The 27,494-nt window shown below is 43.7% G+C and overlaps 1 protein-coding gene across 1 annotated transcript in view; it reads left to right on the forward strand.

Moving 5' to 3' along the window:
- The window catches only part of ntrk3b (neurotrophic tyrosine kinase, receptor, type 3b), a 201,539-nt gene extending 174,306 nt beyond the window's left edge, over nucleotides 1-27,233 (forward strand). Inside the window, exons 13-17 of the mRNA XM_076030768.1 lie at nucleotides 1,350-1,480; nucleotides 3,707-3,879; nucleotides 6,553-6,796; nucleotides 22,936-23,094; nucleotides 26,801-27,233. Of these exons, the coding sequence (XP_075886883.1) occupies nucleotides 1,350-1,480; nucleotides 3,707-3,879; nucleotides 6,553-6,796; nucleotides 22,936-23,094; nucleotides 26,801-26,986 (893 nt within the window). The 3' untranslated portion in view covers nucleotides 26,987-27,233. The remainder of the gene's footprint in view (nucleotides 1-1,349; nucleotides 1,481-3,706; nucleotides 3,880-6,552; nucleotides 6,797-22,935; nucleotides 23,095-26,800) is intronic.
- The last annotated feature ends 261 nt before the right edge of the window (nucleotides 27,234-27,494 follow it).

A 27,494-nucleotide genomic window follows, 5' to 3' on the forward strand; every position in this document is an offset into this window, starting at 1 on the left:
CCACTGGAAACCAAGTTCTATTTTTATGTTAGGCAGTTTTTCATTTAGAATTCTAGTCTGAGCTCTGAGCTGAGCTCTGAAAACACTTGTTAGACCGGTACCAGTCGAGACAAGTGGTTCAGTCATCGTGTGCGCTGTTAAAAGATGAGATGACCCTTTATCGTCCCAGAACAGATTCGCATATCATGGGATCATAGTGGTGATGTGATGCTAGAAAAGGGCCTAAGAGTGAAAGCAACATATTACTTGCAAAAGAGCACTTAGTTGATTCAGACCTCAACAGCACACTTCAAGACAGGGATTAGTGATCAGCATGTCCTCAACAGATGCTGCAGAACCCAAGAGTCGTGTTACTGACCTGTATCATGATTCTTTGTCTCTACTTACTCGTTCATTGACATGACCAAACCACTGCAGCTGGCTAGCTAACTACCTGCTGCTGGCTAGCTAATTACCTGCTGCTGGCTAGCTAACTACCTGCAGCTGGCTAGCTAATTACCTGCTGCTGGCTAGCTAATTACCTGCTGCTGGCTAGCTAACTACCTACTGCTAGCTAGCTAACTACCTACTGCTGGCTAGCTCACTAACTGCAGCTGGCTGGCTAACTTTTTCAACTTGGCACCCTCTTCCCTTCTCTATGAGGCTGCGCTGTGAATGAATGAGTCACTCAGTTACTCTGGGAGTGGGTGCAACCAAGATTGTGCATACAGAATTCTGCATAATGGAGGTGACTGACTCAGTGACTCATGACTCTAGAACATAATTATTTTAAGTGAGTTTCCCATACAAACTCAGGGTAGTAAAAATGATCCATTTTCTCAGCACTGTTGGGACATTCTACATTCAGCCTCTGACACACCAATGGTTTTGGATATGACTTCAAAAAAATGCTTAAAACATCAAGTTGTCTCGTAAAAAGAAAAGTGACACGTGGTGTTTATCACTGGGTAAAGTAGTAAAAAGGCCCCTTTATACCTTCAAGGTGTCAGAAAGAAATGTAACTTTTTGGATGTGCGGTGCATCCTCCACTATTTCATTCTGAAGACACTGGGTTTTATTCTTGACGTGCTATTCAACTTAATATCTGAACTCTAATCCAACTTCACAATAGCTGTGCCCACAGTGCGGCAGATGGCAGCTGTCAGACTCGCATGTTGTTTCCCTGTGTTCTTTTTTCCTTGATTTGCACTTGTTTAATCCCCGTTCCAATACAGTAAAGTAATCCCTTGTGGAAAGTTTTCATTTTCTTCAGTGTGTAGCATGGCGGAAGAATATATATATTTTTTTGATTTTTTTCAAAACAGATTTTTCGTTAAAGATCCTGTGTTTCTCTCACCATCTCTCCTCAGTGGTCCAGCACATCAAGCGGCGAGACATCATTCTGAAGAGGGAGCTGGGCGAAGGAGCCTTCGGTAAAGTCTTCTTGGCGGAGTGCTACAACCTCAGCCCTACCAAAGACAAGATGCTGGTAGCCGTGAAGGTACGTCGTTACTTTATCTGTCAGCCCCGTCGGTTTGCGATGTTGAAAGATGCTTTGGCCATTAAACCTCAACGAAGGCAAAACAACATTTAAGTCGAGAAATGCAAAAAAAAAAAAACAGTGTGCTGATCCATAGATTCCGGCCTCAGAAAACGCTCTCTATGTCCGAGTGTGGTGGCTTCAGATTGTCTGATCTTAGATCTATAAACAAATATATCTGCAAATTCACACTTTTTTTCATAAATCAAGGTAATAGCCAGATTCAAGCATAATATGTTAACACAAAAAATAAAGCGTGTGGTGACATGTCAACTGTGAGGGCCTGTAACATTCGTGTCTCTGAACTTTCTAGAACACTGAAAATTACTTTGATTTTCAAAATCCATTTGCTTTTCATTTTGCGAGCGATTAATGCGGAGCTGTTCATTATTTCTGGTTGCACTCTTGTAAGAGCCTAACCTTCATTATTTATCATTTCTGTCAAGATGTTGTTTGCAAGGTGAATGCTGCCGTCGCATTGCTAACAAGCGTCGCTGATTGAATTTAGGGTGGGTTTAAGAAAAAAAAAAAAAAATCCTGTTTACTTGTATGCTCAGTTATGCTAAGTTAAAGTATCAAATGTGAACATCTTGCACAAAATATAAAATACTTTTTCTTTTCTTTTTTTTTTTTTGCGACCTTAGTCATGAACAGCTCCCAACGGGGTCCAGGCTCCCAGAGAAAATATTTACCATGTCTTACCGCAACGTGGGAGAGAGCTTTTAACACTAGCTTGGAGTTTCACAGCGGTCAGATTAGCTCCCACACCGACCCAAACAAAACAAACAAAACAAACAAACAAACAAAACAAGGAAGGGACATCAGACCCGATGAGTCAGTTTAAAACCAGCCTGCGTCACAATGTCTCCCGCTGTTTCGAAGGCACCATTTACTCCAACGATCTGCTTATTTTTCTTCACATTAAGGCAGAAATGTATGAACACAGTTTAAGGTCGATACATGGAAAATTCATTGCCGCTCGTCCCCTCAATTTACTCAAGTGGAGCACTTGGAGGTATTGTTTTGGAGGAACGCCCAGAAGAGAGGCATTTTCTTGAGAGCGCGCTTTGATTTGGTAATAGAATTTTATGGCTGCTTAGCCCACCGTGCGTCGCGGTATTTCGCCAACCTCCAAGCTCTGCGGAGCGGACGACGACGCTCGCGCCCGCGTAGGTAAGTGTATTCCCATCCCAAGGTCTCTCCATCTCTAACGTCAGCAGCCGGCTGGGTTCTAAAGAGGGAGCCGAGGCCAGAGAGGCGACTGGCTGGATTGCGATGCTGTACAGAGACATAAAGAGATATTAAATCATGCAATAAAAAAAACAATGGAAAATGGATGGCTCATGTTCAGTGGTGTATATAAAAGTAATATAGATTGAGATTTCAATTATTGTGTGTGTGTGTGTGTGTGTGTGTGTGTGTGTGTGTGTGGGGGGGGGTAATTATTATTTTATGGGTACAGTCAGCACCCGTGCGTTCAGACTGCAGGCGAATCTGATTCCAAACAGATTTCTTCTCAAATCCCCCATTTGTAGGGGCTGACAGTCCACACTGTTTTTGCCAAGTGTCCAAATGGGATCTGATCTCTGTTGGAGCTGTTCACACTGAGACGCATCTGTCCAGATGCCATCTGAAAATACCTCCCGAAGGTGGTTTCAATGTGTTTTGCAAAAAAACGGATTTCATGTGATTTGTGACTGTTCAGACAACAAAAGAGCCCTCCGGTTTGGATGGGCTGAAAACCTGATTTTGGCTGGCAGTCTGAAGGCGGCTTCTGTGACTGAAGGTGCAAGTCGGCGGGAGGCCCTCTGTTGGTAGCTTCTTGCCATTGTCAGGGCTAACCTCTTCCTGTTGGCCAGGCTCTTCCTCCTCAAACAAGCCGATGGGTTCGATCACGTTACCCGCCAGCTGAGGTCACATCAGACTGACGCATCGTATAGCTCCCAGGCTTCAGTTATCGCTTGTCTAACTTCTCGTCTTTTACTCAAACGTCACATCGCTGTTTTGTTTTTTTTTCTTGAATAAATGAAAAAAAAAACGTTCAGGGAAGGAAAAATATAAAGTATATTTCCTCTGCCTGCTCGGACGCGCCGCGTCAGCTCATTATAACCGCTGCCCTAAACGTCCACTCCCTCGTTAACCCGCTCTGCCTTTCTTTCTCTTTTTTTTAATTTCCCCTCCGCACAGACGCTAAAAGATCCCAACCTGTCTGCGAGGAAGGACTTCCAGAGGGAGGCGGAGCTGCTGACCAACCTCCAGCACGACCACATCGTTAAATTCTATGGGGTGTGCGTGGACGGAGACCCTCTCATCATGGTGTTCGAGTACATGAAGCACGGAGACCTCAACAAATTCCTCAGGTCAGCCCTTCCCCCGGCGGCGGAGTCGATCGAACCGTGACACTGAGCCGGTGTAGATACAAAATCTGTCCGGCCTACGGAATCGGTCCGGGGTCTTACGGCAACACTATTAGGACAAACTACATTGCGGTCGAATAGATAGATAGATAGATAGATAGATAGATAGATAGATAGATAGATAGCAAATTTTGGGAGGGCAATACATGGGTAGGAAAATATCTTTTGGGCCAGACAGTAATGAAAAATGAATGTGAGCTTAGATAGACATAGCATTTTCTATCTATCTATCTATCGTTAGTTCGTCCGTCCGTCCGTCCGTCCGTCCGTCCTAATAGAGTTGCCGTATGCGACGCAGTCTAAGGGTCATGGCTAGAAGGTATCAAAGATTAGTAAGCAAGTGACGTGGATTCTTAGAAAGTCTCGAAAAATCCCGTTGAAGACGAAGCTAACGTCAAAGAGGGTGGCTACCATTGATAGGGTTCTTGACCGGTACCGTAACTTGAATACTGATCCTAACTGTGACTCGGACCCCAATACCAAACCTAACCGTCACCCGAGTCCTGATCCTAAACCTAACCGTTGATTGATTGACTTTATTTGATTCAAGCTTGCAGTGAAGCCTGGGCTACTCGGACCCTGCATCTCTCCCGACCAGAGTTGGAAAGAATCTACGAGACTTTGCTAGAATCTACGTCACTTCCTTACGAATCTTTGATACCATCTCGCCATCACCCTTGACAATCGCCGAACCCCCCCAACAGATCTCATTGCCTTCCAGACACCGCTAAGCCAATGACAGTTTGACACGTCATTGAAATTGCCGGAAATGGTGGAAGCCGGACAGATTGTGTAGGCCGGACAGATTTTGTACCTGCACCGGCCGAGCCAAGTGAGAAATTTAGCGCTATGGGCCGACGGCGACCCGCAGCCTCGTTGAATCGCCCTCCTCCTGAGTCTCGCACTTTCAAATGGACGCGGCGACAGGTCGTGAATGCCGCCGCGATTTTGAAAGAACGGCGCCTGGGAAAGGGCCGTCTGTAATATCCGGCGGTCTTGGCGGACAAACAGCGGCTCCTCTGCGCTTTTGTTGGGGTAATGTCAGACTGTGCTGGGGGAAGTGACCCCCCGATAAGCTCTGACAAAGGCGACACGATGGCTGTACAGGGAGCGCTTTGGTAATGGGGGAGATTCAGTGTGGTTGATGTCACATCAGCAGCAAGGTACTCTGGGAGGGAAGTGTGATGGTGTTTCAAGTGCGTCAATGGCAGCACTTTGTGTGTGTGTGTGTGTGTGTGTGTGTGTGTGTGTGTGCATTGGGGAGGGAGGTGTCTTGTTTTGAAGTTAGAGCTGTAGTTGAAACGATGGCATGTCACGATTGTGTGTGTCCATGTGCGCGCGCGCGTGTGTGTGTGTGTGCGTGCGTGCATGCGTGGGTACGTGTGTGTGTGTGTGTGTGTGTGTGCGCGTGCGTGTGTGTGTGTTCGTTCAAGTGCGTGGAGACTTTCTGCTGGGAAATCATTCCTGAAATGAAAGGCAACGTCGCGAGTGATGAAATTCTTTCATCCAAGGTGCAAGACGAGGCTGATGTTTGGTCTATTGGACCTGTTGGTCACATTTAACAAATGAGGTGTGTGTGCGTGCGTGCGTGCGTGCGTGCGTGCGTGTGTGTGTGTGTGTGCGTGTGTGCGTGTGTCTGTGTGTGTGTGTGTGTGTTGGGGAGGAGGGTGATGGGGAATGAAAAGACTATCAGATGTGCGGCACAACCTTCAGATAAGCAGAAGGTGGCCCGTCCTCACACAGCCCTGCCTGGCCCACTACAGTTCTGCTGTTCCGTTTGCACAATAATTTAATTCCCCATTGCTTCTTCACTTGTGAACTAGTGCATTTATTAAAGAATATGTTTATGTCACACCCTCGCAGCTGCAGAATGTCATTTCCCATCACAGTTAAAAGGTGTTGTGAGGCCAGATTTCTTTTTAATCCTAATTGGGTTGAATTTGCTCAGCATAAAGCACGTCTGTGATAGTTTTCTCTCACACATCCACGACGCGCATGCTGTTCCAAAATGTAATGATGAAAACCCAAAGCAAAGCCTCACGTGCCTAATTGCATTTGAGCAAATGTGAAAGACTTGCACAGTAAAGTTCTATATGCATTTTTGTAATAGCTTGATGGCCCCTGCTGCCAAATGTAAGCGTTATTTAATATGACATGATGCTTATCAAGCAGATTGTCTGGAAGAAGCCCCTTTTCAGAGTGCCATAAACTTTAAAGCTTCCATATTATGCAAAATTAACTCAGTCAATGTTTTCTAACAATACTGTGAGTCCCCTGCCAGTCAGTGAACTTCCCACAAATGAGGTGCAACAAAACATCCATTTTAGGAGGGAGTTTTAGGCAGGCTGTAAACAGAGGTTTTCTCTTTTTTCCAATGAGGCTCCTCCACAGCAGTCCGGGAGGAAAAATTCCAACTTGACCAAACAATGTGTTTTTCTCTCGTCTATTTTGTTCTTTCCAAATTCCAAGATGTTTTATTATAAAAGAAAGTCTGTATTGTCCACCGTGTCCCATTCTTTTTGAATTAGGTTTGCGAAGGTTTGAATCAGTGTCCACGCTGACGGACCCCTGCAGGCTGACTGGAGAACTGACCCGCTATGATTCTGTGCACCGCAGAGCCCACGGCCCGGACGCCATGATCCTGGTGGACGGCCAGCCGCTGCAGTCCAACGGGGAGCTGGGCCTTTCCCAGATGCTGCACATCGCCACCCAGATTGCCTCAGGCATGGTCTACCTGGCCTCCCAGCACTTTGTCCACAGGGACCTGGCCACTCGCAACTGTCTGGTGGGCAACGGCCTGCTGGTCAAGATTGGAGACTTCGGCATGTCCAGGGACATTTACAGCAGCGACTACTACAGGGTAAGACACTCGCACGCTGGCGGACGGGGATATTATTATTATCATTATTATTATTATTATTATTATTATTATTATTATTATTATTATATTATTATTATTATTATTATTATTATTATTATTATTATTATTATTATTATAATAATTATTATAATTAAAGTGTGTTATAATTATCTTGACTAGAAAATCTCAAAGTGCTACAACAGTAATCAGAATGAATTAAAAGCAGTTCAGTTCAGTGGCTTCTTGTGAGAAGCTGCCACCACTGTCTTCACATTTAGAATGTACTAAAAGGGTCACATGATGCAAAAAAAGTAAAAAATTTAGTTTTGCTGTTGAGTCTTGTTTGGAATGAATTTGTCACTCCACCCCCTATGAAAGCCCCTCTGGGTTTTTCGTTGTTTCCTCCTCTATTTTTTTTTTTTTTTTTTTTTTTTTTTCATTGTCCTCACTATTTCAAAGCGGAGTTAAGCGCTCGCCCTCCCCTGTTGCAGCCCCGAGGCAGCCCTCACACGGCCTCGCCGGCGTGGAGAAGTGAAGCAGTGTGCTAGCAGATGATGCGGTGATGAGCCTTCAGCCCGTCGCTTGGAGGTTTATATATAGGTTTAAATGGCTTTAGATTCATGTCCTCTCTTCTGTTTAACGCGATTAGCCACTGTGAATGCCGCAAACCAAGAGGAAGCGGTCGCTGCTGCTGCTGCTGCTCAGGAATTTAAGCATTTTCTTTTTGTTAAATAAATAAGTGAACGCAATCATCCTGCTGCTGCTGCTGCTGCTGCTGCTGCTGCTGCTGCTGCTTCTCTGGATGAGCGGAAATGACTTTAGTTGGACCTTTATTTTGTTTTCCCAGCACAGCAGCTGAGCCGGTTTTTGACTTTGCTCTGAGCACTGCCAGCAGTTGCAAAGTACCTGCCTGCTGGGTGAGCAGGTCTGCACACAAATGATAATTTGGAAGGAATTTTTTTAATTTATTTTTTTAAGGTTTTGCGAGGTACTCTTTGCACACTGTGATGTGTTATTAACCTCTTCTTCCCTGATGCCCCGGGACCATTTTTTTTCTGGAAACCACGTCTGCCTTGTATAAATGTACACATGTCGCACACTCGGCTAAAAGCTCATATAGAGCGTTGCTCTAACAATCAGACACAGTTAAACCACCAAGCAGTCATAACAGCAGATGTCGAAACCACAGCAGCAACGTAACCAAAAAGAAATGCGTCCTTTGCAGCAGTGGGATCATAAAATGAATCGATCATTTCAATTTCAACAGTGGCAGTTTTATTAAAATCTTCAGAATCTTAAGATTCACTGACCCAGCAGTCAGAGAAGACAAAAAAACAACAACAACTCTTTGCTGTTTTCCTGCGACCACTTTGAGTTGGATTTTGGGGGCTTTAACTGGGGGAAGGTGGCGTCAATCTGCGCTACGCAGGTCTTTCTCCTAAGGCAACAACGGCTAAGTGATTTTTATGTTACCGCTGTGTCATTTACTTGTCACAAATAAATAAATCTGAATAAATGAGTTCCTTTCGGAGACAAACGTAATACTTTTGCATGGTTTTTATTAAAAGGGATTATTCGTAGATCTGGGATAATTGTTTTCATGTTTTTATAATGAATAAATCCATTCAGACCCACGGTGACATTTAAATGAAGTCAAATTCATTTTATAACTTGGCTCCATGGAAACCTCAAATGGAACAACACCCTGTGCCAAACTGTGCCAAGCTGTGCCAAAATGAAGGACGCTTGGACGTTTATTTTTACTAAAACCTCCAGCACCAAACTACACTGGTCCAGGTGCTGTCCAGATGTTGCTCCAGATGTTTGCTGAAGTCAAGAAAGCTTATTCATCAGCATCTACAAGTGGGATATAGGGTATACACTAAAAATAATATGGTGAGGGGAAAAAAATCCTAAATTTATGCCATGTTCAATCACTTCTGATGCAATCCCCCAAGTGTTACCATTATTCTGACACCAAGATAATTTTGGGGAAGAAGAGGTTAAGTTAACTACCTTTTGTTTTTTATATGTCCCTCAACTGGACAAATCAAGAGATTGGACACAGTTGGAGAAAGTTCACACTTCAACTAAAGAAATAAACTTCCACTCACCTGACTGTCTGTGGTTATACTCATCAGAGTGATATGAGAAGTCTTTGGGTGAAGTGATTGCCCGGCCTTTGCAGCTGAAAACTCACAGATAGGCGTAGATAGCGGCAGGGCTTTGCCAGACTATTTTGAATGTATTTTCTAATGGATAATTTTGCCCAAAATGACACCCTCTTCTGTGCAAACATGCCTCTTTAGAAAAACCAAAGCACCTTATCCACTCCTCACGTTGTTTGACAGACATCAACGCCATCTGGTTTCTAGCATCAGATTGAGTCTGTCAATGATACTAGAGATAGAAATATATTTTTTCGAAATATATAAGATGATGTGACATGATTTGCATACATGCATTTACATATTGACCCTCTACAGGGTACAGGGGGTTATGGTCCCCTAGAAGAAAACTCTGTATATATTTGATTTAAACGCACAAATCTGGTGCATTATGAGGACCTAACTATGACATTTCAAATCATTTTAAATCCTCAAAGTTGTTGGTAGTAACTTAGTCAGACTTTGTAAGTAAGACTGGATGACTGAGAACCTTCACAGATGTACTGCAAATACTGTTACTATTTAATGGTTGCAGTAGTATTCATTTATTGCCTTTCTGATGTGCACAACTGTATACATTTTAATGCACTAAGTTTTTAATGACACATTACTGTCATGTGGGTAAATGAATAGTTATGTACAAATCGTTTTTTTTTTTGTTTTTTTTTATAGATGTGCAGAGGAATGTCCCAAACTGAAGTTTGTCATGAAATCTGGCTTTGAGATACAAGCCAAATGATTTTAGTACTGGCCAAATGATTTTTATTTTCTATAGCAGAATATGCAATCAAGAACTCTTTGTTCTTTCCTTGCTACATTTAACCTAATATCAATAATCATTGGTTTGCCTTGAAGTTTTGTTTATCAATTAACCAAAAGCTGCTACTGAAACAAATGTGAACAAATGTGTTTTATTTCATACGTAATTACTGAGTGATATTAATCGACATAGTTTGCTAAATGTACGACTGAAGCCGTTCTATGAGTCAGTTCTCGTAGCCGATTGCCTCAAGTCCTATCAATCCATCACTGCTTTGGTCCTAACGAGAAGTAGGATGGTTGTGTCATGAGAACAAAGCCACTGCTGATTTAGCACAGGTGTTACATAGTGGAATGTTCTGATCATCCGCTGCTGAAATGACAAGTATTGGCAGTATTCAGCCGATGCTCAAAAGACAGTGAGACATTCTGAAAAAGAATAATGAAACAAAAAAGTCAGTTCCAGCCCATTTCGTAGTCTTTTGGTTGGATTATGAGTGCAGCTGGAAGTGAGAGCCAGTTCCCGGAGTAGATTATACTCCTCAGTGGCAGCAGGAGCTGGTGACTCCACTGTGTATCTTCATTTTCCCTCGACTGAAAATGGAAACGGCAGCTAAAAGGGCTGCAGTGTCTCAGTGCAAGTAGCAAAGGGGAAAAGCGCTTTCTGTCTGAAAATGTCATTTCTGTCTAAGTGTAAGTCGGACCCCTAAGATTTTCGCGGTACTGAAATTGGACAAAAACTGAATGCCTTGTGGAACACCAAAATATGGTTGAGTTGATCACTGTTTAAGTGAAATTCTGTTTTGCAGAGTAAGAGGAAAATATTTTACTGGTGGGACCACCAGTGGCAGCTGGATCACAACTGCATTCCCAGTTTAAACGTGAAAGCTAAACAAAAAAAAAAACCTCACCACCAAATTCACCTTTCAGGTTTTCACAGTTTTTCACCAGGCGTTCTGAGCTGAACTGAAAATCCCGACAGCATAGTGTTGACTGCATATGTATGTAGATATGTGCAAAGACCACTTGTGGAATGGAGCCAATATGATAAGCAAGCAAAACACTGGGCTGCACTCAAAAATATAGATTTTAATAGTTTAAAATGGATAAATAATAAAAACTGTTGTTTTTTTAAGCCAATTATTTTTTTTTTTTTTAATACTTCATAGCATCAGCAGCCACCTACACAGGGACATATTGACAGAGCCCTGAGATAAGGAGCTCCCACTGCTGTTGGACACTTTCCCCACCCGTGTTGACTGGTGGTTATAACTAGCACACAATCCTCCCAGTGCTGACTAGGAGCAGCTTCATTAAAAGGAACGACTCAGAACACGTCTGGCCGCTACGTCCTCGTTCTCCGCCCGCACTATCTGTGTTTATGCGCCGTTTCAGAGCAGGGAGGCGGGGAACAAAATAAATGAGTTAAAAAATAAACAACAACAATGGCTCGTGAGGTCGATGAGGCTGCATGTCGATGTATTGCGCAGCTGCTTCACAACAGGTAACTTCTCTGAGTTCAGCGAGCGAGCGTGAATGCTGAATTATTCATTTTTAGGTCAAATAAAGCCTTGAAGATGCTTTTATTTGGGCGGGGATTTTGTTATTTGTTCTCCCTTCAATTAGCAGGGAGTGAACAACACCGAGTGAAGGCATCTCACGCTGGGTGCCTGACAGTCCAAAGCTGATATGTATGCATGTGCGCTCTAAGGACATGCTTCCGTACGTATTCCCTTGCAGCGAGTGCAACCAAAGAGCAACCGACCACCACCAGTCAAGTTAGATTTTCTCAAATATATAAAGGGCGGTGGCTTTAACAAGTTAATTGAAAAAAATACAACTTTCAAAGCAAGGGCGCGTTACCGAATCTGGCGCCCTGTTCTCGGTGTTCGCTGTGGCTTCAAGGGGGGAACCTCAGCTCACCTGCTGCTCTGCTTTAAAGGCAAACACTCCCCAGGTTTCCACCGTTTCATGGATCAAACATATACTCTTTGTTGTATTATTTATCAAGCACAAGCTCCTCAAAACTGTCTGCAGCTTGGCGCTAATAGGAACACAGGCCACACTTATTACTGCTGCAGGGAAAAGGAAAAATAAAAAACTCCTTATTTGTTTATTTATTTTGGCTCCAGCACTCTTACACCAGCTCAGAAATAAAGGCGATGCCATCGTTAACCTTTAAGTTTGTAGCTATCTGCAATAGCCAGCGACATAAATTATTCAGCTTTTTTGTGCTAGCTCAATATTTTGTGAAGCCTATTTGCTAATACTTGTGGCTGGAAAAATAAAATCAGATGCGGGGGAATTCATACCTGCAGAAAAGGGCATTAATCTTCCCACTTAAGTCTGGGTTAGCATCAGTTTTACTTTGAAAATATTCAACTGAAAGATGCTCTTCACAATGATGTTTGGACAGATTTTACATTAATCGATCTACCAGTGTTTCCCCACAATAATGTGTCTCCAGCCTGACAGACAACTCCCAAGAAATGTGAAAAGTCCCTCTTGTTTTTGAATTCTGCACAGGCTGTAAATGGAGAGCAAAGTATGTTGTTTTCTAGAAATATAAAGTGTTTTGCATAATTAATGATGTGAGGCTGTTCCACTGGAGTCCAGTATGAAAGGAAAGTATGACAAATGAGTATGCAGGACTTCCATGCTATATTTTTTTCTTAAACAATAAAACAGTAAATTAAAAAGTAAAATCACGCTGACATTATGCTAACTTGACTTTTTCTCCAGCGCTACCTTTGGGAGGTGGCTGGCATTTTACATATGATGCTGGTGTACACATTTATTATTACCCCAGGAGTAAATGCAACCTATTGATTTTCCAAAAACTTTCCGAGATCGAAACTCTAATTTATAACAACAGCAAAACCGGCTGTAGTTTGCCTTGTTTTTGCTTTGATGAGCAGATTCTTCCACACTGCCTTGCAAAAACTAGGACTTGAGTCGATACTGGACTGGACGCTTGCTTTATAGCGTGGCTTCCCCCGAATGTGGCGGTTAGGGCCGGAGCCACAAAGCGATTGTGCGGCTTTTGCGCCAGAAAATCCGGTGTTAATAGCGCCAAAAACAGTGCGCCCTATCCACATAGCGACATAAAGGTGAAATATTAGTCATTACGTGCAAAGTGACAACCCCTTCTATGCAAATGTGCCTCATTGGAAACAGTGGCAGATTAGAAGAATTCGCGCTCGCGTCGTTCGTAATTTGACAGACGTAAACACCGCCAGCCAAAACCAGGCGCAGTTTCCTCCGTCAGTGTTTGTGCCGTCAGAGCGACTCTCTCCGATGGTGAGGTGTGTGTATGCAGAAAAATATCATACACACACATCTTATTGAATATGAAATCAATATTTTTATTTATTCATCTATTTATGTATTTACTTAGACTTGAAAGCGGCACTTACTCCATCAGATCAGCCACTTAAGAGCTTCAAATCACACTCAGGTGGCGGTTACTGTAAAATATATAACACAATGAAATATATACGAATACACTGACGAGCCTTGACGGCCTTCCGATCATGGCAGCGGTCGTAATTACCGGAGTGCACAGGAGCGCCAGAGTTTCTCTTTGTGAAATCAGACTAATTCAAATTATTCAAAGGTTCGGCTTTGTTCTTGCTGCACAACTACACTCAAATTCGTATTGTGACATTCCTGACGTGTGTTCAGTTTTGTATGTGTTCCACTGTTTATTAATGTTGCTGTTGGTATGGGGCGAACATGCTATAATGCCCCTTTAAGAGGACGACAGAGAGTTTGGAGGGACGTGAGTTCAGGAGAAAGCCAATACGCGTGTTATTTGACAACAACAGAAATAAAGCATTCCGTCAGAAATTCAACTTCTGCTGATTGAGGTGTGCACCGACGTTATAATATCTGACCATCTATCGCGCGGTCAGATTACTAGGGCGCAATTTGCGCATCTGACTCCCCAGGTGCCTCATTTCTGGGTGTTTCTGCGCCTGCATATCATTAGCGCAAACATTCTCTCTGGATATGATGCAAAGGTGGCGGAGATTATGGCCGGCAAGTCACCGCAAACTGCGGCGCAATTTACCGCTGCGCTCCTTCCTTTGTGCATCTTACCCTTAGAGTTATTAAAGGTTTGTACGTGGGGAAAAACGGAAACAGACGTCATCAATTGACGACGAAACGGATCTACGAAGGGGGTCGCCACTGTCACAAGGGCAAAATAACACACAGTCACTTTAGTGATATTGACTTGTTTAATTTATAGATGCAGCAGTTTCTGACAGAAGGCGTAAAACATTGAGGGGCAGATCCTCAAAAAAAGGGGCCGCAGCGCTAAAATGCGGCGCATTTTGCGGCGGGATTGCGCCCGCAATCTGCGCCACAGATGCGGGGATCCACAAAGGTTTTTGCGCTGATGACATGCAGGCGCAAACACGCCCACGAATGCGGCACCTGAAACAGGTGCGAATGTTGCGGTCTGGCAACCCGAGAGCAGTTTGCGCCAAAGGTTGTTCGTGAGTGCGTGAGTTTGACAGTGAAACTCTGCTCGGATAAACGCGCTCCTGTGCGCGCCTGGCAGTACGATGCCTCCTCCGTCTCACCAAGACTGCTGCCATAATGGAAAGAAAGTCAAAGACGCAAGACGCGTTAGTCACCAACACCCCTCTGTGGATCAGGGTCACTGTTTTTGGCGCTGTTTACACGGATTTTCTGCCGCAAAAGCCACGCAATCGCTTTGAGGATCTACCCCTATGTGTATAGCGTAGATCACCTGCAACACAAAAAAAAAAAATACGCCTCTGATGTTGGACCTTGGTAAATCAGTTTATCAGCATATGCTGTGAATGCATACACTGTAGTTCTAGGTATCCTAGGATGCATATTCTCTGGGTAGAGTTAAGATCCAAACACCTTCCTTAATTTACTGATGTCTATCTTACACTCACACGGCTACTCGCAGACAGAAAATTGTCGGGAACTCTGGGGAATGTCTTGCGTTGCACAAGTAATTTCAAATACACAAATAGAGTAAAATTGTAGCCGTGTGTGCGCATGTGTGCACTGAAACCCCTCTGAAACTTTCACCACCCGGCAGCCCCCAGTAGATACCACTTTATCTCCACTTGGCAGCAGCTGCAGCAGGTAGAGACCCTAATGGACATCATAGCCTCTAAAAGTGAACTTGTGTTCGCTCCCGTCTGAGACGCGAGACCAAAGATAGCAGCGTGCTCGGAGCCAGGAGAGGCAGTATATAGATGGTTATCGGAGCGCCTTTAAGATGTCTGGGGCCGTCCCAGGGCTCCCTGCCGGCTCGCCAAGCGCCCATCGAAGAGCCCTACTGGGCCGGTAATCTATCCCCCTGCTATGCAGCTGTGCTCTCCACGCCGTTAATCCAATCACTCCCCTGCCACGGTGGGACAGGCAGAGCACTAATCCAGTTTACACAGCAACAAAAAAAAAGAGCCCCAGACTCATTCCTCACTCCCCGCAGAGTATTGCCAGCATCTCCATGTGACATTGAGTGAGAAAGATGAGGGTAATTACAGGGGGGCAATTATTTTATTTTTATTGCATGTTCATTTTTTTCTTTCTGTTTTTTTCCTCCCCTCTGTCCCTCCTTCCCTCCCAAATGTCTCGGGCTAATTGCCGTCGCCTTGTCACCAAAAACACAAGGTGATGGCATTTGATCTCTTGGGAAGCGGAGAGTCCACCAGTCAGAGCAGCCGGGGCTCAGTCATTAGTATGCATCTGGTGGGGTTTAGCCGAGCATGCGATGGGCAGGCTAGACCTCAGATAAGTCGTTTAGACTAACAGCAACTTAATTAATTTGGTTTAATCTTTTTAAAACTCCACCGGGACGAGCATTGGTGCTCCCCACCCCCCCCACCCCACGCCCTGCCAACCACTCAATTCCACCCCACCTATCTTGACCCCCCCCCCGAGCCACGACGGGGTCAAAAGATTGTGCCATCGATATTGCCCTAATGTTGTGTACAATGCCAAAATGTGGCTTGTCTAATGAGGCTGGGCGGAGTGTAAAGTCAGCGTACGTCTGGCCCGGGGCCTGCAGACCAACCACCGCAATCAATGCTGTGTGGCGAGGGAAATAAAACTCCAACCCTGCTGGATGGCAAAACACCATCTGAGTTCTTTTATAGGGGAAGACCGACTGACGTGGATTTACACTTACCTTTATCATTGTTAATTGAGAACCAAAAGCCTGGAATCCCACTAATAATAATAATTATCGAAGTCTCACACAAGAAAAACGTTTTTTTTCTGTGGACGTGAAACAAAAAAAGAAAACATGTTGTCTTTAACTTAACTTTAAATTAACTATATATATATACAAGAATAGGCCAGGTACGGCGTCTTTAACAGATGAAAGGTTTCCGCATTCTCACATAAGGCGATACTCACGGGTATATTCTGCAAGGGTACAACGTAAACATGGTGACGCTACGCTACGGTATGTGTGAAAATAAATGCAGCAATATTAGATTAGAAACAGCAGAGAAATGCTGCTGCTGCTGCTGCTGCTGCTGCTGCTGCTGCTGCTGCTGCTGCTGCTGCTGCTGCTTTTGCTTTGAAAGGCTTCCGAGTGCAAATGAGGCAGAGGGGCCTCCAGGAGCCGTGGTAATATTATGCTCAACATAATGAAAAAATTCTCCAACAGATTAATCGAACGGAGGAAAGACGCCTTGATGAGACACAGTCCAATATTAGAGGCAGAAAAACTGCCAAACCTTGCAATGGTTTAATGTGAGGGGGAGAAGACACTCTCTGATGACATAACTCTGTGGAGGTCAGTCATTTTACAAGTGTGCTCCATCTGTGTAGCGTCGCAATGTAAACAGAGAGTTTAAAGATCCTCTGTGTTTTTAGCTGTGATACAAGTGAGAACCAAACGTTGAGCACTCTTGAGTTTGATGCTGTTGATGTTGTGTGATCTGATTCAAAGTCATTACATGGGTGCTGTTGAAGTGTCTCGTATGGTTTTGTTGACCCCCGGGCTTCGCGCTCAACTATTGATTTGTGTGCAATGTAAAGTCGGCTCGTGACCTTGTAATGTCGCTCCAAGGCAAGTGCCTGCACGAGCTGATGGACTTCTGATGGATCCACTAGTGTTACTTTGAGGTGCTCCGAGGTAAATAATCGCATGGAGGTGGTTGTTATCCAACACTACGATCTATACTCAAAGAAGACTGTGAAGGTGTATTATTATGTCAGGCAGTTGTTGCTCGTTATTATTTTTTGTTTGTTTGTTTGTTTTATGTTTGTTTTTTTTGTGTGTGTTTCTCAAACAAGTCATTATTCTGCAAACCAGACATTTATGACATCTCCAATTCTAAGTCGTGGTGCCCCAGTTTGTCTTCCGAGCATGTTGGACGTGACAAAACAACCTGAACAAGAACAGCAAAATATGACTAGGTAATCTTTAGAACCAGCGGATAATAAGGACTCAAAGATCAATTTGTTGAATGAATGTGTCTTCTTCAGCCGGATAAGTTGCAGCCATGTGAACTGGTGCATTTTAGTTCCATTCCAACCAGCTGATGGTGTTGCCCCCAACTGAGCGGATCGGCTCTCCAGAAGCTTATTTCAGAGCGTAGGGGATAATTATGAATTTCAACATCCAATCAGTGCCTCATTGAAATGACGCAGTTTTGGATTTTGGGGGGAGATGTTGTCCTCAGCAGATTGGATGGCACAGACATCTGCAAACAGCTGCAGTCACAATGTCATAATCACCTTCAGCTTGATCACATATTGCTCTGTTTTACTATTATGGCTAGCACATACGGAATACAATAGCTAGCTAGTTACTGTATGTAGCTCAGGTCCATCCACCCAGGAAACAGTGAAGAGGATGATTTTCACTTGTCCGTTTTGTCTTTTGCGCAACTGAATCTGCAATCAAACTGGGCTCCATTGTTGCTTTGAGATAAATGAATTAAAGTGGAACCTAAAATGGGAGACCTGCAGGGAAGGTCCCTCATCAAACTCCTAATCAGGTTTTATTGTTTAACTATTGGCTACAGTAGAGATGCCTCGCACAAAGGATTAATAAAGCCCAATTAAAAATGAAGAAAAAAACAACTAAAACAAATAAAGTCTTTTAGCCCTGTGTTTGCAGCCTCCAGTAAGAATAAAATAAATAAAAGGAGGTTTTGGCTTCAAAAACAAGGTGGCCTAACAGGGTGGACCCAATACCTGACTGGGGTCTTGTTATTGACCTGGGTAAGGTTTTAGCCAAAAATAAAAATAAAGGAGCCAGCAAAAGTGTTTTTTTCTCAGTTCTTCCAACGTCATGGCCGTTCATCAACAGGATATACTTTTTAGGAAACAATTATACAGAAAATGGTTTTGCATATGTTGGTCCCATAAAAGATTTTTCTTAGATATTTAATAACATTGTATAATATATAAGAAGACATAAAAATGCATTAAACTTCCATCATTCTGTATGTGGTGCTAAACATCTGAAGGAATCTGATGGTATGAAATTAAAGATCAATTCAACGTTGAACATTGTCGCTAAAAAGTAAGTGCCAGCTCTAATAGTAAACATCTGAAGGAATCTGATGGTATGAAATTAAAGATCAATTCAACGTTGAACATTGTCGCTAAAAAGTAAGTGCCAGCTCTAATAGTAAACATAAACTTCCACCGTGTATCTTCGACATCCCAGAATATGGATCTTCTTGGGTTTTGTGATTTTACCCTGACGGGGAAAGTTTATAGATCAAGTTGTACTTGGGAAGACAGCGATTCACGTTGACGTTCTTACACCTCAGACACCGGGGCTTTAAGGTGAGAGACAAAGTGAAAACAAGCAGACTTGGCTCAATTTTAACAAGTGTCTCCGCTGGAGGACATTGTAATTAAATGCCCAAAATAGTGCAGCCTGTTGTCAGTGGAGCTTTTTTTTTTTTTTAACACAACAGTCAAAGATTGTTTCTGGCTGTCAAATGAAGTACTCTGTGAGCGTGGGGTGGAAGTAGGTGGGAGTTCGTAATTCTCTCTCTCTCTCTTTCTCTCTCTCCCTCTCTCTCACACACACTCACTCACTCTCTCTCTCTCTCTCCCTCTCTCTCACACTCACTCACTCGCTCTGTCTCTCTCTCTTGTTTTTTCCCCTCCTCTTAAGTGGCCAGTGGTACATACAGCTTGAGGCGCACAGATGTTGGAGCTGGTGGATGGAGATTCAGATTGTTTTGTAACCTGGAGGTGAATGATAGATGCAGAATGAAAGGGTACATGCAGCTGTAGAGCAAAAGGCTCTTCTTGATTAGGGGCTGCATGTGTCGCACCATGTGGTGCCCATGCGACTGTTGTTTGTTTTCGTTTTGTCCCCAAGCTCAGAAAATGAATTTAGGGCGATGGCTTGACGGTGATCAGTCAAATAAACAGTGGAAATCAAAAAAAAAAAAAAAACACTATGCATCTTAAAGTTGATCTAAGTGCTAAGTGTCATTGTGGCAAAAATGTAAAAAAAAAATAAATAAAAAAGAAGTCATGCAGACACCCAGCGTGTCATTTTTGAAGAAATCCATCACCTTGTTTTTTTTTTTTTGTTCAATCAGGTTCTTGAGAAAAAGCCACTCGACTTAAAGGACTATTGTGCTTTAATCCAATAATAATAAGCATTTCTGACTGGATTTAAAGAGTAGGACTCCTTATAAGCTCGCTGCCTAATAGTGACACCGTGCAGGATGTCAGTGACTTTGCCCTGACATCTCAGCTGCTTTAACAAAGATGCCAGATCAAGTGGGACATCAGAGGGGGCAAGAAAGGATTAACATTGGCTTATATGCTTTGTCACTGCTGGACGCAGCTAATTTGTATAGACGGGGCCTTCAAATGTAACACATGAGATCGTTACAAGATCAAGGGTCAAACCAAAGAGCTATTCATCTTCGTGCAGATAACTGTCTGTTTTATTATTTCTCACAATTAACATTTTATTTTCAATAGTTTTCAAATAATCTCGGTAAGCTGTATTCTTTTTAATTTGTGACTTTTGTCCATTTATTTTGAATGGTTTATAGATGTTTGTCTGTGAGGGGTGAAAACAACTTTGCAAGGTCATTAACATAATTACCTACAACTTCTTCTTTCTCTCGTGGCTGTTCCCGTTAGCGGGTCGCCACGGCGGCTCTCACGCCTCTATCCCATCCTGTCCTCTGAACCCTCCTCTGCCCCCAGCCTCTTCGTGCCTCCCCTGCACTGCATTCATGAACCTCCTTAGCGGCATCGCTCCTCTCCTCTTACCTGGCGGCTCCATCTTCAGCATCCCTGACGACGGAACGCAATTATCTACCGAGTGCTAAAAACAAACTCGCCTCGTTGTTGCGGCACCTCAAGTTGCTCGTCCATTTTGTTCGCGTTCACTTGTGAGCCCTCAAAGTTTGTTTTTTTTTTCCTTTCTATAAGTCCTTGTGTGTTTAAGGGCGTCCAGTGACGCAGCAGACGCTAAACACACAGACATCACTCTCAGGCTGTGTGCTCTCTCCCAACTTATTTGTACAAGATTTGGAGACTGCCGCAGTGTGTAATCTTCCTCCCTGTTCGGCCCCGAAAGAAATTTGCAGTGTGTGTGTGTGTGTGTGTGTGTGTGTGTGTGTGTGTGTGTGTGTGTGTGTGTGTGTGTGTGTGTGTGTGTGTGTGTGTGTGTGTACGGTGTGGCGGGTGAACATGTGCACACTGCCTGCTGTGACATTTTCCTGTTGAAATGGGTTTATGGCTTATAATGGGGATATAATGGGATTATGGCTTTATTGGTTTTTACCTCTCTTGTTGACCGAAGGCTGTTTTTTTTTTTTTTTGGTTTGTCTCTTTTCCTGTGGCTTCAGCTGCACGCTGCCCCTCCTCTGCCCGGCCGTGCCGCCTCCAGTGAGTTTGAGTAGAGAGGGAGGGCGAGAAGAAGCGTTTTATGCTTTTCCTCAGTGGCCAAGTCAAATACGAAGATAAAACCATAAGGACAGCGAGGTTTTAAAAATCTACTTTTCCCAGCAGTGCTTTTAGCATTCCTCGGCCAAGGCTAGGCAGTAATCATCACTGTTATCACCAGGCTGTGCCTGTTTTGTTTCATTTTGGTACTTGTGTAGATGTGTTGGGCTCTTGTGCACCTGTGTATTTAAGATGAATCACAAGATGATTTGCAAGTCAGAGGAATCGCTGGAGGCTTTACTTATGCAGAAGTAAATCCTTCCCTATTTCCTATTACTTTACGCTCTTTTTTTTTTTTTCACTTTGTGTTTTGCCACTTTCCAATTTCACCAATATTTGAATTCTAAACCGTGTCAAGCTGATAATTCGTTGATGCAGATGAGCGGTTGGTTGTTGGCTATATACAATAAAGATGGGATTATTGGGCCAGGGTTGACTTTTTCCATTGCTCACTATTAGGATACATTAAATTTTTTTTGAATTTGTAAGTCTGTTATCTTTATAACAGAGTGATGTTTTCATCAGAGATGTGAGTTGTCTTAGCTAATAGCCCGAGTGAGCAAAACATTGAACTGCATGTCTGTTATCGTAAACAGCACAGGTGTTTGCGTTAACTTGCTTCATTATGGCAGCAGATCGTCATAAATTATTTTCTACGTGATTCTGATGTCATTCGACGACGTCTCTTTCTACCGAGCAGTTGTGCTTCTGGGCACGTCTGTCGGATGGAAACAAATCACGGCAGCGGCAGCAGCAGTAGCGGTAGCAGCAATTCAGCAGGTCGTCGGAGCTCCGACAGCTCTGACAACATGGAATCACAGCGGCATGTTAATAACGGCGCGTGTCAATAATTGTCTTTACTCCCGAGCTCCGTGGTGATCACAGTAATTAATACTGCCCGAGGATTGCGATCTGAAAACTTCGCTCGCACGTCCCTGCATCCGTCTTGTCCAGCTCATCGCCGCCGTGATTAAAAAGCACAGCCACTGGCACGAGAGGGAAATGGATTTAAAAACAATGCGGCCTAATGGAAGCCGTTAGCGAGCGTGATTAATGGCTGCTTGTTTAATCGATTAATATCCCGTCTCTGAGGATTTACAGTGAAAGAAGGGGGGACTTCATTTCATGTTCTGCCGGTGTGAAGACGTCCCCGAGCCTTGAGAACGGTTGATGCCTCCGCTGCCTCTTTGAATGCAGGAGGCGTGTTTGAGGGGGGATAAATTAAGATGGATTTGCAATGGAAGTGTCCTTTACCATCCATGGAAATCCATTCAATTCCATTGATATAGTGTATACGCACATTTACATACGTGTGTGTGTGTGTGTGTGTGTGTGTATATACGTATATACATATATATATATACACATATATATGTATATATATATATATATATATATATATATATATATATATATACACATATATATGTATATATATATATATATATATATATATATATATATATATATATATATATATATATATATACATACATACATACACACACATATAAATATATATATCTATACACATATATATTGGGGCTGTCAGTCGATTAAATTTTTTTTATTTTAATTGTGATTAATCACATAGTGTCCTGAGTTAACTCGTGATTAATCGCGAATGAATTTTTTTTTTTTTTTTCTTTACCCTGCTCTATATGTAACGTTTACAAGAAATTCATTGTGTTTCTTACACTCTTGGAGAAATCGGAGAGGACAGTAATAATTCCTCATAAATATTCTATATTTATTTTCTTTGGAACATTCCAAAACGATTACATACATATACTATACGTACTTATAGTAATGCGTTAACTTCAACAGCCCTAATATATATATATATATATTTGTTTTGTTTTTTTGTGAGGTATGATGATAACATCTATTGTCATGCCTTTGATCTCTGACTGGTCGTTGGCTCCTTGGCTTTGGGCCACAACTTCCGCACAGAAGGGATTTCAGATTGCTATTTCACGTCTTCGACAAAGGGGCGGCTTCCATGCGAAGAATATGGAAAGCATTCCAATATCTTCAGAGCCACGTTGGTGTACGGGGGGGGGGGGGGAGCGCCAGCGTTTGCAGCTCCGTGCAAGCAAAACAGACATTCATGAGATGTAAAGCTGGCTGTATCAGTTACACGCAGGGCCATTTAATCCCCAGACTCCCTGGGGGTTAGTCACGTGGGTGACTGTGTTTTTCAATCTGTGCTTCCCCCAGCGCTAGTAAAGATGGCTTCTCCACTCCACTCCACTCCTCTCCTCTCCGCAGGTTGGAGGACACACCATGCTACCCATTCGCTGGATGCCACCGGAGAGCATCATGTACAGGAAGTTCTCCACGGAGAGCGATGTCTGGAGTTTCGGAGTCATCCTGTGGGAGATCTTCACCTACGGGAAGCAGCCTTGGTTCCAGCTGGGCAACAACGAGGTAAAAGCAGCCTGAAGCTATTTCAAAAACAACCCTTGGTGCTGGTATTTAGTGTGGATATTACCAAAGGACACTTCCAGTATTTGTGCACACATTAAGAGCAAAAGCTTCAAGTTGTTGTTGTTGTTTAGTGGTGAATGTTAAAAGTGATTCTGTTCCTTTTTGCCCATTGAGCAAAACCAGTCATTTTGGTTCACACACATTCAAAGAACCACAGCAGTAATTAAAGTGAAATTAAGGTGGAAGCATGGTCGTCTTTAATAACGGATTAAAACAAACATTTAGAACATACTGGATCTTAAATCTGCAGCCTGCCGCTATTTATTTTCCGTTTCTAAGACTCGGGCTGACTCGACGAGGTGATAAATTGATGCCGCTTGTCATCAGACAAGATGCAACAAGACAAAATGGCCACGATTTGTTAACTCCTTCATTGGGGGCCCCCGCTTTGAATCAATAAAATTCAATTAGGATTACTCTTGTAAACCAGCCAAATTGAGAAAACCGCATTGACCTCAAAAGAACAACCTGGCATTTTGAAGTAAGAGGCACCAATGTGCTGCAGCGGTTCGAAGCAAACAGGGACGCACGCTGCCATCACCTCACCACGTGCACCGAACAAGATGACGTGTGAAGAACACTGAATGCGACTCCTGGCTGATCTAACCCAATAGAAATGGTACTGAAGGGAAAAAGAACTACTCTCCTACCCCGAGAAAATTAATCTTGGAAAATATGACCGAGTAATATCTAACATTAACACATTTAATGTTTAGTTTTGGTAGCTCAAATGACTGGGAAATACGAAAGTTTCCTTTCCTGTCCTTTACTTCCTTGCCTTGAACTACTTTTCCACTTCTTTAAGCTGGCGGCAACGCTCCCTGCCTGGTGTTTTTATGTATTCAGGAGTTTTTTGCAGGAAAGCGGAGAGTTTTCCGTTCTAACGAATATTTCACAAATCCGGACCGCTGGATGAAAAAGCCAAAAGATCTGAAATCCGTCTCCTTTACAGTCCTCACCTCTCCTTCACCCTTGTGTAAGGCTTTGTTGTACAACAGCTCACATTCTTTTTAGTATAATTTTGGGCGGCATTAGTTATTCCCGGCGTAGCGCCGCTCAAAGTACACCTGACTAGAGGGCTAATCAGCCGCAGTAATTGAGAACAGCTGCGTGCACTCGATTTGCAAACTAACCGGTGGCAGAGTCGGCCCGATGTAAATGCTGCAGTAAAACATCCACGTCTCAGACGTCTTGATGTGTGCGGAATCTGCCCACTGAACTCTTTGGCACTGGACTCGTGTGATGTCAGTCAGAAAATGAATAATTGGGGTTCATCAGGGTTCTGTCACCCCCTCCTCCCTTTTTTCCCTCACGGAATTTAATTAAGTTAAGCATAAGGCAAAAACTGCCATGGCATAATTACTTAAAGGGGTATTATTATGGGAAACTGATTTCTTTTTTTTTTTTTTTTTCAGCTCTTGTCTTGCTAGCATGCCAACTAGCACACCAAGTACAAAAATGACAACTCGGTTCTTTTTTTTTTCCGGAATACTGCTGAAAGGAGCCATTAGGATTTTTGGGGGGACGGCATGATTATCATAGTAACACCTCTGCAGACCTTTTTTTTTTTTTTTTTTTTCTTTTAAATGTGAGTGAGGCGTCAGTGTGCGAGAGCTAGTAGCCATGTTCGCCACTAGCTCACGGCAGCAGTGAGCGGCTGGCCACTCACAAGTGCGAGAGCTGTTCCATGGCAGAGCCACGGGTGGAGCGGGTGGGGGGGGGGGGGGCGAGAGTCCAAACAGCCTCGTCAGGCTCTGTGAGAGAAACCCTGGGAAAACCAGGAAACTCAAACCAGGACATTTTTGGACCAAACAAACCTTGCTTATTCTTTGGAAGCGGACCAAAACTAATTACTTTACTTTGAAAATGGAAGTAATATGGGCCATTTAAATTTATTAATCAATCAATCATTTTTTTCCGGCAGTCATACCACCAATAGTGTTCAAATCAGTTCATATTCCATTTTCCTTTATTCATCCAGCCAAAGTTATCTCAGGACACTTTTGACCCCTTTGCAGACAGGGTCGGAGGTCACCTAAAGGAACCAGATAAAAGGGGAAATGGTGGGGGGATTGTGTACATATAGTAAGAGCTAACAGTTAGCCCAAAAATATCGATATATTGATTAAATATCGATATTGAAAACGGTTCAATATGACTTTTCCGTAATATCGGTACATGGATACTCAACGCGCGTCACCGCCAACACACACACACACACACACACACACACACACACACACACACACACACACACACACACACACACACACACACACACTCAGAGCGTTCCCTCCACTCCCTCCAGGAGAAAATCAATACGTTTCAACATATCGTATCGCAGTCTGAAATCCAGTATTGTGACAACACGAGTTAGGCCATAATGTCACAGATAATGGCAAGAGAAAGTCAGTGTTAAGTGTAACAGCAGGCGTTCCAGCCGCTCTCAGCTCTCAAGCTTCAGTCTGGAGGACCTGCGGAAGGCGACGGAGCAGCAAACCTCCAGCTGAGAGAAACCTGAAGTACCAACAGGATGTTCCGTTGTGTTTCACAGCTGCTGAGCCGAGCGCCGCCGCCACCGATGCACCTCTTTGACCGCTCCGCCTCTTTGCCTTTGATCTGCTCCGATCTTTGGTCAGATGCAAAGGGGGTCCTTGCACTGGGCGCGCTCAGCTTGAAGATATCCTCTCCTCTCTCTCGGTGGCAGTGCGGGGGCGCCGAGCAGAGCAGAGCAGAGCAGAGCAGAGCAGAGGCAACAGGTGGAGGAACAGACGAGTTTCTCCCATAGGCCTGTTCCAGTATTGCGTTTTGTGTTCAGCATTGCCAACTCCCCCTCGACTTTAAACTGGATGATATCAAATCACACATAAACACAGATTACTGTGGCTTTATGGTTCCTAATTAAGCTTCGGATAGCAGGAGATCATCAGACGCTGTTGTTCCTCTGCTGGCTTGATGAGCATGAAATTACACGACACAATAATATCTCTTCCGGAGAGAACCTGCTGTTTTTGTCTCTCTTCAGGTGTTTTGGTAATTACTTTTCACTCCCCTAACAACTGGAGAAGCAAATGGAAAGAACATTAAGTTGCCGTCATAAGTTTAAGTGTAAATATTGTTTTGGATGTAACCCTGAATTAAAAAAAAAAAAAAAAAAACGGTGGAAAGAAAGCAGCACACCTTGTACGGTGTTGCAGAGCAAACACACTTGATATACGCCGATAAATCCCCATACGCCACATTACAGCGGCCGCGGCCTTGAATTTGCTGAAATATCGAGGCGGGGTTTTCGGAGCAGCAAACGAATGGCGCGGCTAATTAGCGCGCGAGTCCAGCAAAGAAAGAATTAATGGGCGTTTCAGCAGTTTTTCAAACATACACGCCCGCAAATATCCAGGGTTATTGTTGCTTTGACGAGCGGAAGAAGCTGAAAATAAGTAAACAAATCAATCCTGCCTTCAGTATTGGACAAATGTGCGAGTGAATGCATACTGTTTGCCTCTTTCATCTGGCTTTCATTAGCTCAGACCTCAAAGGAGAGCCCTGTCGGGCTCATCGCTTTCTCATTACGTACAAACCCGAAGCAATCAGGTCGGTCCGCGTCGCCGGTCTCACTCCGCTGCCCCCCTCTACTCTCCCTCTGCAGGTCATCGAGTGCATAACCCAGGGTCGGGTTCTGGAGAGGCCACGGATTTGTCCCAAGGAGGTGTACGACATCATGCTGGGCTGCTGGCAGAGGGAGCCGCAGCAGCGGCTGAACATTAAGGACATTCAGAAGGTCCTCTTCGCCATGGGGAAAGCCACGCCGGTCTACCTGGACATCCTGGGCTAGCGGCGGCAGCAGCACCGGGGAGGGGCGGCCCGTTTCTACGCCGGGACGGACGGACGGACAAGAGACATGTAGACAGAGAGGGACCGACCCACACCAATCCAGGAATAACCAAACCAACCTGCTCCACTGTCGAATAAACAGCTACAAAGTTCGGGAAGGACTTAAGTGCCTGCAACACTTTTGGATATAGTGGATTAAAAAAAACAAAAAAAACATATTTAAAAAAAAGAAAAACAAAAAAAAACAACAACGCACTTTTACATTTTGTTTACTTGCGCATACGATGTACAGGTTTGAAGATGACTTTTTGTTTTCCCACAAAGATACTGCAAAAACACGACAACGGAGACGAAAAGGGAAGTGAACAGGCAAGCGGGAATACGGGACACGGTCTGATTCCGGGACGGAGAGGAACGCTTCAGAGTTCAAATCTATCCGGGGGTTTGGTTTTATGAATATATATAGAAATATTACATATATTTTATATTTATTTCTTTTTGTCCCAGTA

The sequence above is a fragment of the Nelusetta ayraudi genome, unplaced genomic scaffold, assembly GCF_046127955.1.
Source record: "Nelusetta ayraudi isolate G7.1 ecotype Tasmania unplaced genomic scaffold, CSIRO-AGI_Nayr_v1 ptg000002l, whole genome shotgun sequence".
Classification (NCBI taxonomy): domain Eukaryota; kingdom Metazoa; phylum Chordata; class Actinopteri; order Tetraodontiformes; family Monacanthidae; genus Nelusetta; species Nelusetta ayraudi.